We start from the raw sequence: 15,607 nt of genomic DNA on the forward strand, positions 1-15,607 counted from the left end.
CAGTGACCTGAGATGAACTCATCTGTTCTGGATCACAAACTCGTGAGTGTCTGAACAGACACTGAGGCTACAGTGGGTTGCATGAATAAGCGTTCTCCTTTCCTGGCTCAGAAAGGGAACATCGCAACCCTTCATTATGAAACGAGTGTCACGCAAACAGCCAATCATTTAACAGCTGTGTTATTTTTTGCCAATCGTGCAGTTTTCCCTGAAGCCTGACAGCCCTTCTTTCCTTGTCTTTACTAAGGGTAAAATTTATGACTCAAGGAAAAGCGCTGGAGAAACATTTTACTTCAGGAGCACAGCACTGTTCTTTTTTCATGCCCTGTTTATTATCTGAGGAGCCCTTAAATAAATCTTGTGAGTACAAAAAAGTGCTCACAGCTGCTCACAATGATAACAGTAAAGGAGAATCGTGGATAGCAAACTTGATGAAAACCGATGGAGAGTGGGTGGACACACAGAGGCCTAGCAAACACCAGACTGTTTTCTGTTGACGTGAAGCTGCAGTGACGCTCCTCTACAGGTGTGTGTCTGCCTACAGCATCCAAACACACTCGGTCATTCTACCTGACAAGCATGTCGGTCCATTCATCAGCTGCTAACTCAGGCTGGTCCAGTTCACACAGCATCTCTGATGGTCACAGACACCTCAATTACTCTGAGTGAAGGACAAAGTGCTCAGCTCCCCTAAGAATATGAGGGATGGTCTCTGGAAGTCACCGGCTGCAGTAGATCGATACCTGGCTGTCTGATCCGCCCACAAGCCTGCACTTTATCCTAACCCTTCCCCTCTGCCTCCCGTGAATCACTGACTCCTGCGTCGCAGCACAGCCTCCATTTAACAAAGCAGAAACTTGCTATGAATAAAATGGCCTTGTCTGCTTCGCAGGGCACAATTTGTTAATACTTTAGTCAACTTAAGTAAAATTGTACATTCTATTGTGTTCTACAGTTTTTGAATATTCACCTATTATCACATTTGGTTTGTGTGTATCGTCATGCATGCAGGGTTATGGGTAGCTGTCCTTGCTGGCCACGCCTCTGTCTGGCGGTCTCTCGCCCTGCTCTGATGATGGTTAGCTGGTCATCCTGCAGGAGACACAGAGGCCAGTGGTCAATTATGCATGCACTCTACACAACTACAGGCAGCCGAAGGAAGAAATGAACTCCATAAAATATGAATACTTTTTTCAGTCCCTGTGACGAGTGGAACGTTTGGTACCATATAAATACTGATGTTATCGTGTCCCGCTCACATAAAAATAGAGGGGCCGTGACCTGAAAGGGGGGGAGCAGCGAGCACGTAAAGACGCGTCGCCCATGCAGCTATGTTAGCCCTTTGTTTTTAGCGTGGTGGGTTTAAGTTTAGACACACAAACAATTTGTAAGGTTTAAGCAAAGATCGTGGCTTAAAATGAGCCAGACTTCCTGAAACAAGCAGTCGGTCCCTCCGCAGCAGCGTCGTGACTACCAGTATCCCATCAAAACAGCCGCGAAACTGCACTCACAGGAGGTTCCTCATGGTCGTAGCACGGCGAGCCTTCGCCGCTCGCTCCACCTCCTGATAAAGACATTACGTTCCTCTTATTGATTGCCCTCCCACTTCCCTGGGATCAGAATGACTACGGCCACTTGGCAGCATCAGTTGCTTATGAAAATAAATCCTTTCCACTACATTTATGATTTATTTCTGCTTGAAAATATTATAAAATGGTGATTAATATCTTGCTTTCTTTTTGCATACTTGCTTTTTTCCGATTGGACAAATACAACCGGTGTCGTGGATGAGTCCTGTTGATTCTGGTCATTTTTAGCCCCCCCCATCAAATCTGTTTCCAAAAATCTCGACCTGTTTATTCATATCATTGTCTCCATTCTCATGTAAGAACAAGTAAAAGCACCATTCGATCGTTCGGATGAGTTCGCCCTGACGATAATCACATGGCTGATTTTCCTCTCCATGGGGAGAGTCACAGTAGAAAAGTCAAGCTCCTGATCCGTGACGCAGAAGGCTGAATGTTGGTCTTTAGCACGCCGGCGCTGAATAAAGGCCAGGGTAAAAATAAAATCTGCTGACATCCAGAAGTTTAAAGGAGTAGTCGACTGCACAGTGAGCTCCACAACGTAGAGCTTCGACTGGGCGCTCCACCTGTGGTGCTGGTGATTCTGCCAGCACGCCGAGGGCCCCCGCCCCCCCAGCTGCACTCGCTCGTCTTCGTGAAACACTCCTTATCCTGCTAATACCAACAAGAAGGTCATTTGATGCAGCGCTCCCTCGTCTGACGGACAGATCCAGTCACTCAGTGATTTATGACTCAGCTTTTGGCCGGGAAGCACGTTGTTGCTATGGCGTTTACATTTTCAGGATAATGCACTGAAGGTCGTTATCGTACGCGGGGATAGAAGCTATCAGGAGGAATTTAGCCTCGTGTTCCTTTTTCTGTGCCAGACACATCAAGAGAGCTCCGGTTTCCATCTCCCACTCTGTTGACACAAATTTGACTACCCTTAAGTACCAAGTGTCATCTTCTTTTAATAACCAGGAAGCCACGTTTCACTCATCAGGCACACATACAGAGATGCACAAACTCCCAACTTGGGGCTTAAAGTGGTCCTGTTGGTGAACTCCCACCCTTTCAGGGAGTCGTCTCCCTCCATCCCTGAGGGAAGGCCCGCGGCAGTGCAGCGTGGGAGGAGGAGTCCTCGGGGTGAAGCGTTCAGGGGTGTGTTAACTGATGGTGTTGTTGGGGAAGTTTCAGGCTGAGCTGCAGCTGTGTGTTGGGCGGTGTACTGAAGCAGCATTCTAACAGCAGCTATTCTGACAGGAACACCATGGGACACCCAGCGTTTCTCTCGTCCTCAGCAGCTTCAATTCCTCTGTCTATGTGCTGGGTGGCCTCATGTCACCGTCTCTGGGCGGCTATTTTTGGTCCTTGTGTCTTACTTTTTGCTTCTTATGTCTGTTTGTTTTTCCTGGACGTATAGTTATATAGTATAGTTATTTCATCTTCTCCTCTCAGCCTTTCCTACCCTTCTGATATTAATGCATCCCTTGGATTCGTTGTTGTGCTTTTGGAAAATATATTTATGCTTTCAGTGCTGATTGTCATGTTCAATAAAAGGCCTTGTGAAAGTTGCAGACCACAGCTGAGAGGGTGCAGGAAGGGGTGTTATTTGTGTTTGCTGTCACCTATTAGTTTGCAGAGAGGCTGAAGTAAAAGATAAATTGTGTCCTCTCTCTCTCTCTTTGTCTGTCTCTCTGTCTCTCTGTCTCTGTCAGGGGGAGGTCAAGGTCGAGGAACCCGGCAGCTGTTGTCCTGTCTGTAGGAAACCGTTTCCACGTAAGTGCAACTTATACACTTTTTCTTGATGTTTTTGGAGACGTGAACTTCCTGTGGGTAGCAGAGTAAAACCAAGTGCTGCGGTGCCCAATTAGTGAGACGTTACCTTATATAACTGACATTGGTGGCTGAATCTCAGTGGAGGAAATGTCACATGCTGCGAGGGGGGAGGGTAGTGTCACTGTGCTCTCGGAAAGTGAGTCCCTCTCTTCCTTTGTCCTCTAGTTCATGCAAATACAAAAAAAGAAAGATGTAACTTGTTTCCACTTTCAAATTTTGCCACCTTCCTCCTCTTCCTCCTCTTCCTCTCTGTATTTCTGTCAGTTGAGCCGGTGCCAGAGTGTCAGCGCCATGTCCAGGTCCAGAACATCACCAAGGGAGACTGTCGGCTGGACAACGTGGAGGTCAGCTACTGCAGAGGACGCTGTCTGTCCAGGACTGATGTCATCCTGGAGGTATGGAAAAGATAAAAATACTCACCAATTAACACACGTGTTAAATATTTAAAGCACGTCAGTGGAGGAGACGACATCACGCTGAACATCTGGGGTTGAAGTGGCTGACAAGAATAAGGTTCAGTGGTTCGGCAATATTCATTCCATCAAAGACGGCAGCACAACAAGTGTGTCTCCCAAAGCCACTGAGCATTTCCAGTGACCTTGATAACAATACTGATAGTCAGAAGAACGAGCACTATTGTTGCTGCTATCAGCGCGCAGCTGAACAGCCCATCTGGAGCGTTAGTGTCAGCCGCAGCCTCAGCCGCTCTCTCGTCGCTGCTCTCTCGACGCTGCTTCGGGCTCTCGGGTCTGCAGCACTGGACAGTTGTTTTTCTCTGAGGATGATTGACATTCTGTCATCAGTGGTCACAGACAAATGAAGCGTTGGCAGTGCTGCTATCAGGGCAGGTAATCAAAGATGCATCACTCAGAAGGGGAGTCACTGGAGATCTAAATATAGACGTGCTGATGTAGAACGTGACCCCCACACGTGTTGAGCTAGCTACTGATTCCGTCTGCATCACCTTTCTTCTTTCCTTTGTTGTCTTTTTCATCCTTGTAAAGTGGCGTGCTCATCACCATGGCGACTTTGTTCTGTCTTGGCATCCATAGATCTCTACTGTAAAAATAGAGCCGGTCATGCTGAGAGATTAGTAAAAATAAACAGCACCTCAGCCAAATGTGTCATTACCTCCTGTTACTGTGGCAACAAGCAGTGGTAACTGGTGACTAGGCAGCACTGGGAAAGCTCCCTTTTCATTGATCAGAACTTTCAGTGCATACAAGCAGGCACATACACACATCCTTATATTGATATCCTTGTGGGGACCTTCATCAATGTTCCTCAACCCTTTGACCCTGACCCCTGACGCTAAACCCTTGACCCTGACCCCTGACCCTAACCCCTGACCCTAAACCCTTGACCCTAAACCCTTGACCCCTGACACGAACCCCTGATCCTAAACCCTTGACCCTAAACCCTTGACCCCTGACACAAACCCCTGACCCTAAACCCTTGACCCTGACCCCTGACACTAACCCTTGACCCTAAACCCTTGACCCCTGACACAAACCCCTGACCCTAAACCCTTGACCCTGACCCTAAACCCTTGACCCCTGACACGAACCCCTGATCCTAAACCCTTGACCCTAAACCCTTGACCCCTGACACAAACCCCTGACCCTAAACCCTTGACCCTGACCCCTGACACTAACCCCTGACCCTAAACCCTTGACCCTGACCCCTGACACTAACCCCTGACCCTAAACCCTTGACCCCTGACACAAACCCCTGACCTAAACCCTTGACCATAAACCCTTGACCCCTGGCACGAACCCCTGACCCTAAACCCTTGACCCTGACCCCTGACACGAACCCCTGACCCTAAACCCTTGACCCTGACCCCTGACACTAACCCCTGACCCTAAACCCTTGACCCCTGACACGAACCCCTGACCTAAACCCTTGACCCTGACCCCTGACACTAACCACTGACCCTGACTCCTGACACTAACCACTGACCCTGACCCCTGATGCTAACCCCTGACCTTGACCCCTGATGCTAACCCCTGACCCTGACCCCTGATGCGAACCCCTGACCCTGACCCCTGACGCTAACCTAATCCTAACCCAGTCTCTAAAACTAAGTTCTGACCTCTAAACAGCCCTTATAAAGTTGTGTGGATGGGCTAAAATGTCCCCACACTCCAAAAATGTCCTCATTGTGTTGGTAAAGAAAGTATCCTGGTCCTCACTGTGTAGCAAGTACAAGAACACACACACACACACACACACACACACACACACACACACACACATACACACACACACACACACACAAAACGCTTCTTAGTGTGTGAAGCACTAATAACCACCATTTTTCAGAGGTAAAAGGATGTTTTTTTAGTTTTGGATCCTGGACTCTCCTCCTCTTCTGTCTCCTTTGTCTCCTCCCATCATGAATCGTTCTGCTTCAGGTTTCTTCGCTCCTCCTCTTCCTCAGTTCTTCACTAATTTGACACATGAACTCAAAGGAGCTGCACTCCATCATGCTAAATACCCAGACTCTGCAAGCTACGAGATATAATATTTAGCACGTAGTCTCCAGGGATTTTTTTTATGACGGTATGTTGTGAAGAGACAGCTTAAAGTGGTACTGCTAAATATCTCTAAACTGTATTTGGGTAAGCCCCCCCCCCCCCCCATTCCATGGATTAGGTCCTTCTTATGGACCTAATGTCTGAAGGTAGGAGGGTGCACCGACTCCAGGACACTTGTTGGGATGCTTCTGAGTGTTGTTGATCCTGCAGCTCTGCACCAGTGCGCAGCAGTGACCACAGGCTAGCAGGACATGCACTAGTGCAGCAAACATGGCGCCCAGTGGGGCTGGAGTCTGAGCATGTGACTCAATTTGAAGTAAAGCTGAACACACAGGACTTGGATTCGGCTGGGACTGCAGTTTTGGAACTTATGAGCATTGACGTTTAGGAACATCTTTCTGAATGTCTTCATGCGTATCATCTGTCTGGTGGGTGTGGCCTCAGAGGTACTGCAGCAACATGGTGAGGAGCACCAGCACACCTGCAGCATTTGTCCACAGAGTTGACTCTAAAAACTTCAAGCACAATGAAAAGAAGTGCTATAAGCAGCGTGTGAGGTCACATGAAGCTGCTGCTGAAGTACAGCAGTCTGCAGCAGGCAGCGAGCTCTGTGCCGCTAGCATCACACCAGCTGGGTGGAGTGTTATTTGCTGAATTTTACTAAAAGATGTGTGTTTTAAAATGCACGTTTTTTGTTGCTGCCTGCTAACTGCTAGCAGCGTATAGCCAGCTGACCAGTGAGCAGGGACTTGAGATTTGACGCTCTCGCCCCTCATCGCCTGAGGAGCCAGAGGCCTCTGTGGATCCCCGTCCATGTGGAACATGTTTGAGGAGCTCTGGTGGGATCCCATGTTCATGTCTCCATGTGATGTGATGTGATAGCGAGGGTTGTGATTTCTCCAGCTGCTTGGTCAGCTCCTGTTTTCCTCCATCTTGTCATTGTCTCCCCTCTGTCTCCTCATGCCCCCCCCCAGGAGCCTTACCTGCGGTCAGTCTGCGAGTGCTGTAGTTACCGCCTGGACCCCGATAACCCTGTGCGTTTCCTCAGCCTGCAGTGTGAGAGTGGTGAGAGTGAGCCGGTCGTCCTGCCCGTCATTCACAGCTGCGAGTGCACCAGCTGCCAAGGTGGGGAGTCACAACTGCAGCCCACCAACCATTTGAATGTGCTGGTCACATGACCGCCAGATGAACCAAGCATTTCACTGTATGTAAACTGCTCTCCAGGTTAACTCACTCCAGGTCCACTCACCCCAGGTTAAAACACTCCAGGTCCAGTCACCCCAGCTTAACACACCCCAGGCTAACACACTCCAGGTCCAGTCACCCCAGGTTAACACACTCCAGGTTCACTCAAACCAGGTCAACACACTCCAGGTTAACTCACTCCAGGTCCACTCACCCCAGGTTAAAACGCTCCAGGTCCACTCACCCCAGGTTAACTCACTCCAGGTTCACTCAAACCAGGTCAACACACTCCAGGTTAACTCACTCCAGGTCCACTCACCCCAGGTTAAAACACTCCAGGTCCAGTCACCCCAGCTTAACACACTCCAGGTCAACACACTCCAGGTCCACTCACCCCAGGTTAACTCACTCCAGGTTCACTCAAACCAGGTCAACACACTCCAGGTTAACTCACTCCAGGTCCACTCACCCCAGGATAAAACACTCCAGGTCCGGTCACCCCAGCTTAACAAAAACCAGGTTAACTCACTCCAGGTTAACTCACTCCAGGTCCAGTCACCCCAGCTTAACACAAATCAGGTTAACTCACTCCAGGTTAACTCACTCCAGGTCCACTCACCCCAGGTTAACTCACTCCAGGTCCACTCACCCCGGCTTAACACACCCCAGGCTAACACACTCCAGGTCCACTCACCCCAGGTTAACTCACTCCAGGTCCACTCACCCCAGGTTAACTCACTCCAGGTTCACTCAAACCAGGTCAACACACTCCAGGTTAACTCACTCCAGGTCCAGTCACCCCAGCTTAACACACTCCAGGTCAACACACTCCAGGTCCACTCACTCCAGGTCAACACATTCCAGGTCAACACACTCCAGGTCCACACACTCCAGGTCAACACACTCCAGGTCCACTCACCCCAGGTTAACTCACTCCAGGTTCACTCAAACCAGGTCAACTCACTCCAGGTCCACTCACCCCAGGTTAAAACACTCCAGGTCAACACACTCCAGGTCCACTCACCCCAGGTTAACTCACTCCAGGTTAACTCACTCCAGGTCCACTCACCCCAGGTTAACTCACTCTAGGTCCACTCACCCCGGCTTAACACACCCCAGGCTAACACACTCCAGGTCCAGTCACCCCAGCTTAACACACTCCAGGTCAACACACTCCAGGTCCACTCACCCCAGGTTAACTCACTCCAGGTCCACTCACCCCAGGCTAACACACTCCAGGTCCAGTCACCCCAGCTTAACACACCCCAGGTTAAAACACTCTAGGTCCAGTAACCCCAGCTTAACACACTCCAGGTCAACACACTCCAGGTCCACTCACCCCAGGTTAACTCACTCCAGGTTCACTCAAACCAGGTCAACACACTCCAGGTCCACTCACTCCAGGTCAACACATTCCAGGTCAACACACTCCAGGTCCACACACTCCAGGTCAACACACTCCAGGTCAACACACTCCAGGTCCACACACTCCAGGTCCACTTACTCCAGGTCAACACACTCCAGGTCAACACACTCCAGGTCCACACACTCCAGGTCCACTCACTCCAGGTTAAAAGACTCCAGGTTCTCTGCAGACTCAGATGAACATGAAGTGTTTTGGTTGTTATCCTTATACCTGGCCATATACCTGAAGTCACATATTCATTAATTTAGAACTACAAAGGAACTCTTTAGAACCCAGAGTGTTTTATATTTTCATGAAAATTAACAAAATCCATTTGCTTGAGTAAAAAATGTGTTGAATAAGCAGCAATGTCTTCAAAGACAGCTCCCATCATCATTATTATCAGTTTTACTGCCACACACCTGCCCCCTCGTTAACCTGCTGAGGAAGCCTTTGTAGCCCCGCCCCTCTATCTACATACACAGGCAGGCCCACCCCTTTATATACTTGCATGGCCCAGGAGTCACTCCCCTGTATCTACTTGCAGAAATACTTGCAAGGATAGGCCCGATAGCTCCGCCCCTTTATCACATTACTCACCTGCAGATGGACACAGTAGCTCTGCCCTTTACTGACCTAAAGAGTCTGATTTGAAAAACAGAAAGAAAGGAAGAAAGAAAGGAGCTCAGAACAAGCAAGTATTTGGGTTAAATAGTTGTGCAAAGAATGAAAACAGGGAACATTGAAACCCTTATTTTAATATCTTCACACACCTGAGGAATGACTGATTTCTGTCGAAGCCACCAAAACCTTTCCAATGTCATGAACCCGTCAGACACAACAGACGAGTGAGTCCTGCCGTGTGTGACACCTGTCGCGTGATCGTCAGGGCCAAAGCTGACAGGCCTCCAGTTCAGTAACTGGCTGGAACATGTAGCCATCATGCCTGCCCCGCCCCCCCCTCCCAGCTCTGTCTGTCAATCACTTTCTATTAGTGCTGAGCTCACACACACACACACACACACACACACACACACACACACACACACACACACACACACACACACACACACACACACACACGGAGGCTGACTGACACATACATACATTTACACGGATTCACACACATGCACACACTCTAATCTTGCCTTTGCCCACCATGAATAATTCAATCAAGGTTCCCACCTCTTGATTGTGTAAGTTAATTAGATGTATCCACCATGGAGGTTCCCCCGGCTCATGTTCCCCCTCAGTGCTGCACTCCCACGGACACACCATGACAGATACGGTTACTACGGCCATCAGTCTTCACACTCACACGTATCAACTGCCATCATCTGATTCTCTCTGCTGCTCCTGGTGGTGAGGAAACCACTGAGTTTCACATTCTGGTGGCATTTCCAGATAAAAGCGCCTGTAACGTGAGTTCAGTACCTGAGTCACTGAAAGTGCTTCTGGGTTCATTCACAGGAGGCGACCTGTCCAGACGCTGAGTGTGGGTGTGTGTGTGTTGAGTGTGTGAATGTGTAAGTGAGACAGAGAGGAGGGGTATGGAGGCCAAGCGGAGCGAGAGCACGGATGGAGGGATGGAGGGATGAGTGACAGTCCCCCGGCCCTGCTGATGTCCACCTTCTACTGTGGTTCTTAGTCATCATATGACTGAATGTTACTGCTAAAGTTCTACTGTTTGTGTTTATTCTGCATCCTGTACAGCCTTTTTCTACTGTTTTATATTAAAGGGTCTATGATTTCCTCCCAGTGAAGTAAGACATGTTTCATTTGTATGTTGAAATAATACACACACATATATATATATATACATACATATATGTATTTATATATGTATATATATACATATATGTATGTGTATATACACATACATATATGTATATATATATATATACACATAAATGTATGTATATACACACACATATATATGTGTATGTATGTATATATATATATATATATATATACACATACATACACATATATAAATGTATGTATATATACACATTAAGGTTTATAGTGTTCCTTCTCTAGAGTGATCAATAAAGTTTTTGACCACATTGAAAAACGGTGTTCTCTACATGTTAATTATTATATTAGAATACTTATTTCATTTTATTCTGTTCACGATGATTCTAACTTCTACTGTACATGCCTGTGTTCTACATTGCCTTCTTCCTTCCTGTGTCTGTTGACAGCGAAACAGCAGGAAAAAATCCACTCAGCAGTAAAAAAGGCTCCAAAAGCAAAATGAAGAAATGAACGTGGCAGTGAGAACGAAATGATCCTCACGTCTTGTCGACGCAACATCACGTTTTAAATGAACTGATTCTAAAATGAAGAGGCGTTTGTGGGACTTAAATACTGGTCCAGCTGCCTCAGTTCTTCTAGGTTTGCATCATATTTATGATTATTTTCAACTTTATTCACAGTCACTTTCCAACTGATTAGATGCAACCGGACACAACTGATGCAGGGTAAGCAAACAGTCCTGCAATGAATCTTCCTCTCACAATGGTTCATGTTCAGTTTTGGTGGATCAGTTTGAGGGGGACTTGATTTCCTGCCGCGGAAGCGTCCAAGTCCAGTCAGTGTAGCACAGGTTAGCGCCTGCCCTGCAGGTGTTGTACGGTGGCGCGTCTGTGTCCTAACGCGTGTCAGTCGATATGAATGCCTCTGACCAAGACAACCGATTCAGTAGATAATCATCATGAAGGGAGGATTTATAGAAAGTGTAGAAATACACAGTGTTCACTTGACATAGATGTCCCTTAAAAGGTCACAGTTGTTTGTGTGTCCGAGCTCTCAGTTTCCTTTCATCACCAGCAGAAACGTCTTCAGCTAAAAGACTTGGAGGTGCATTTCATGCAGAGTGAATAAAGCTCATTATGTGGAGTGTCGACTGAGAGCGTTCAAGTAGCCAGGATTCCTCCTTTCCTCCCCCAGCACTTCGATATCAGGTTTCACTGTGGTGCAACCTGCTGCTGGTCACTGCTTACGCACCGCGCTGAGCGAACACTCCAGATGTGACGTTTCTGACAGAACTGGAGTTGCTTTGAAATGTTGCTTCATTATAAAAAAGTGTAGCTTTTAATGGACGTGTCAGAGTGAAGCCTGCAGCTTTTCCTCTGAGATGACTTCCATTCCACTCGTCTTGAACTAATATCAACTTTCTTCACGGCCTCCTTTTGTGTACTTGTACACACAAAACTGTGATATCTTCCTCCTCTGTGACAAGAAGGCTGGTACTTGTCTTTTCCTCCCCTCCCTCCCTCCCTCCCTCCTCTCTCTTTTCCTGACTAAATAAGGGAGTTGCAGAGGGAGGCTGACCAGCTCGCCTTCCCTGGCTTTCTGCTGCTCTAGTAAATACTGCTGGATGTAATAAGAGCAGGAACTGATGCATTTTTAATTCATTACAAAATGTCACATTTTGACAGATCACTCCTCAGGCTACGTCCAACTGCCAGGCTGCAATTCATCATGTCTAACAATCATTAAAATACTGATCGCTAGAAAAATGAATGCATTAAATTCATTGTGCTGTGCAGGTCATCTTGATCAATGAGCAGCAGCAGCAGCAGCAGCAGCAGCAGCAGCGTTGCTTCAGGCTTGTATCTGACAGAAGTGACAACAACAGCAGGTTCACTCGGTCCAGGACTCTTCCGTCTGGACACGGACCTCACAATCCTGCTCCATCATGTCTGGAGAGCTCTGTGTAAACTGCTGCCTTCAAGTGCAGTCAGAAAAACTAGAAATCCATCTGTAGAGCATCTTTTCACAAATAATAACCAAAAATTGAATCTGTAAAAAGGACAAGGCATGTGCCCGAGTTCCTTACACTCCGTAAAGTAAAAGTACAATGAGCTCTCAGCATCAGGGTAGACTTCAAGTGGAAGACATCTCACTCACCCCCACATTCAGGGGCCCCTCCCCAACAGCTTAATTAGGGCCTGAGCCTGAAGGTACTGTTTGCTCGTTGTTGTCTCAATCTTCTGTGCTGTGGAAGTATTACAGCTGGACAGCTGCTACTCTGTCATGCTCCCTCAGATGTGTCGGCATCCTGGGACCAAATGAGCCTGAATCCTCTGTGAAACTGCTCTGGGTCATTGGATCCTCATCCACTGTGGCACAGATGCTCACCAGGTAGCAGACTCAGGCTGCGTAGAACACGGAGTCGGACTCAGGCTCCGTAGAACACGGAGTCGGACTCAGGCTCCGTAGAACACGGAGTCGGACTGAGGCTGCGTAGAACAAGGAGTCGGACTGAGGCTGTGTAGAACACGGAGTCGGACTGAGGCTGCGTAGAACACGGAGTCGGACTCAGGCTCCGTAGAACACTTCCAAACACATTGGAGTGTTGTTGTACTCTGAATTTGATTTGTCTTTCCCCTGTTTGAGTGTTTCTCAGATGGCTCCACCTTATTTGGGTATCCTTGTAAAGGGAACATTTTTTGACACTTTTAAAGAAACAATTTGAGAGTGTAACATTTACTGACTTATTCTGCAGATGGAAACCGTGAGAATCCTGGTTCTTCCTTCAGGCATTTAACCCATTAAAATATGGACGGACATCCAGATGACTTGCAGGTTGCAGGAGTCAGTCCTGGGCCCGTGTATAGGCCTTGACTGCTGGGGATCTCCCATGATGCAATGGGCTCCTCTCTCTCCATCTGTACACAGGTTACTCTGCATTGTTGGTCCTCTCCTTTGTTGCTTCCTGCAGGTTTTTCTTTCCTCTGGAGCTGTGTAGTCTTGGTCTGACCTCGTGACCCGTCTGATTATTGCTCTCTCTGTCCTTGCTGCATGCCCCAACCAGGCCGTAGGCTACTCACCCAGACCTCTCTCTCCTCTGCTAGAGGATTATTCCTCATTAAAACTGAGTTTTTCTTTGCAACCCCAGCCAAGTAAATAATGGAGTTTAGTCGGTGCGGTATGAGAAGTGCCCTGTGAGAACTCAGGTGATGATTTGGCAGTAACAGCGGGTTCACTTCTGTTTCCTGATTTATGGGAAAAACAGAGAAGATAATAGGAGTCAGAAAAGAGCTGCAGTGGCACTTAACTTTCCAACAACACCCGAATATCATTCCCAGGTAGGCAGATGTCAACTTCTGTCTCTGTTTGGAAATCACGCATCATTAATGTTCACGCACGCACACGAACTAATCACGTTCCATACCAGCACACCATCACACTGAACACAACAGACACACAATCAAACCATCACACCAGACACTTTCCTCTCTGCTTCCCCATCACTGCTACAACTATCGGGGCCTTTAGATCCTCCTCGAGTTCTTCACAAAGAGGCGATCTTCGACACAGGGGCCGTTTAACACAGGAAACAAGTGGCCCTGGGCCCCAGTTTGAGAACCTCGTGCATAATTTGGTTTTGGAGATCCTTCGCACAAGTCTGGGCGGGTCCGAGGAAAGGGTTAAAGAAGGCGCAGCGACACGCCGGTGGAGCTGAAGTCATCCGGCGGAGCGCGCAGCAAGGAGGAGGAAGAGGAAGAGGAGGAGGAGGAGGAGAGAGAACATCTCCACTCACCGAGGTGCATCCCGGCTGCGCATCTGAGCTCCCAGCTTTCTTCCCATCATTGTTTGTTTCTCAGCAGCTGCTGAACACTCGAATATTTCGAGGCAGAGACAGAAAAGGCGGAATGAGAAGGAGAGACGCGCGGCGCGGCGCGGCGCGGCGCTCCATGGCTTCCCCGACGCTCGTCTCACGGCTCGCCCAGTCCGCCTCCGAGGAGCAGGCTGTAGAGCAGGATGCGAGGTCTGCTGAGCTCGTCTGAGAGAGACACCAGCAGGAGGAGAGATCAGCTGACAGGCCGCCCCCCCCTCAGGGCGCAGGAACACACACCCTCGCTCCCCTCCGCTTGGACACGCGAGGCTGGACGCGGATCAGATCTGCCGCGCGTCGGACCGTGCGCCTGCTCTCGCAAGCTTCTCCGGGACACCCACCGAAGGCTCAACAACTTGGGAAAACTTTAGACCCCGGATTACCGCCACTGACCGCAACGAGCCGCCGGAGCCGGCTGTCCATGCAGGGCGCGCGGTGAGCGGCGGAGACGCGGCGTCCGTCTCCCTGATCCTCATCAGAGACCCGCAGAGTCCTTAAAGTCCGGAGCCCTCCGCTGCCAAGATGCCGGTCCGGAGGGGCCATGTGGCTCCTCAGAACACCTTCCTGGACACCATCATCCGGAAATTCGACAGTCAGAGTAAAAAAAGTTTTTCTTTCTCATTAAGTCACGTGTCAATAATGTACAACACCTGGGCTTTTGACCCAGAAGCTGCTGGAGATAAGAATCCTGATCATGTAGAGCTCGTTTATTAGAATGATGTGTGTGTGTGTGTGTGTGTGTGTGTGTGTGTGTGTGTGTGTGTGTGAGAGAGAGAGAGAGAGAGAGAGAGAGAGTGAGCGTGTGTGATAAACAGTTATTGAATAACTTCGATCAGCTTCCTCTCCAGCATCCATCAGACCAAACAAACATGTTTTAGAGTTGAACCACTGATATTCATCATCCAGGACTGGAAAGGTGGAAAGAAATTGTGTAGTTACAAAACAATAATACCCCCCCCCCCCCCACACACACACACACACACCCCACCAGTAAGATTTCAGGCACGTGTGACGGCTGCTGCTGTTGTGTTGAGGAACAAATGTTCAAAGACTGAGACACACTTGTGAGTCCTGCATTATCACTGCTGGTGCAGTAATTGTGCTATTAGATACATAACCAAACAATATCTAAGCTACTAAATGTTTCATACAACCCTGGGCATGAAATCTGACCCCCCAGCAGGGTTATCTTTGATGCAAATCATCCGTTTTTCCTTTCAGGCTTCAAACGTGCCTCAGTGGCCACAGGGCCACCTGTCTTCTCAGGGCAGGTGCAGAGGAGCAGGATGCTGGTGGTCAGGTGTGCGTGTGTGTGTGTGTGTGTGTGGGGGGTAGTATCGTTAATTGTGCTTCACACTATTAACTCTCACTAAACCCTATTGAATGAAACATCAGCAAACATTCGTGCCTGGCTGGAATTTACTGCTGATGCTTGTTTATTGGAGTA

At 48.5% G+C, this 15,607-nt stretch overlaps 2 protein-coding genes across 2 annotated transcripts in view; both read left to right on the forward strand.

Annotated features, from left to right (window-relative positions):
• The window catches only part of sspo (SCO-spondin), a 74,129-nt gene extending 63,804 nt beyond the window's left edge, over window positions 1-10,325 (forward strand). The window contains exons 112-115 of the mRNA XM_086191740.1: window positions 3,284-3,344; window positions 3,669-3,799; window positions 6,919-7,069; window positions 10,005-10,325. Of these exons, the coding sequence (XP_086047866.1) occupies window positions 3,284-3,344; window positions 3,669-3,799; window positions 6,919-7,069; window positions 10,005-10,027 (366 nt within the window). The 3' untranslated portion in view covers window positions 10,028-10,325. The remainder of the gene's footprint in view (window positions 1-3,283; window positions 3,345-3,668; window positions 3,800-6,918; window positions 7,070-10,004) is intronic.
• A 3,774-nt stretch (window positions 10,326-14,099) lies between these two features.
• kcnh2b (potassium voltage-gated channel, subfamily H (eag-related), member 2b) overlaps window positions 14,100-15,607 on the forward strand; it is a 242,697-nt gene continuing 241,189 nt past the window's right edge. Inside the window, exon 1 of the mRNA XM_086192184.1 lies at window positions 14,100-14,758. Within this exon, the coding sequence (XP_086048310.1) occupies window positions 14,683-14,758 (76 nt within the window). The 5' untranslated portion in view covers window positions 14,100-14,682. The remainder of the gene's footprint in view (window positions 14,759-15,607) is intronic.

The sequence above is a fragment of the Aulostomus chinensis genome, chromosome 21 (genome assembly GCF_037954235.1).
Source record: "Aulostomus chinensis isolate RoL2024-O1b breed Wild chromosome 21, RoL_Achi_v1.0, whole genome shotgun sequence".
NCBI lineage: Eukaryota > Metazoa > Chordata > Actinopteri > Syngnathiformes > Aulostomidae > Aulostomus > Aulostomus chinensis.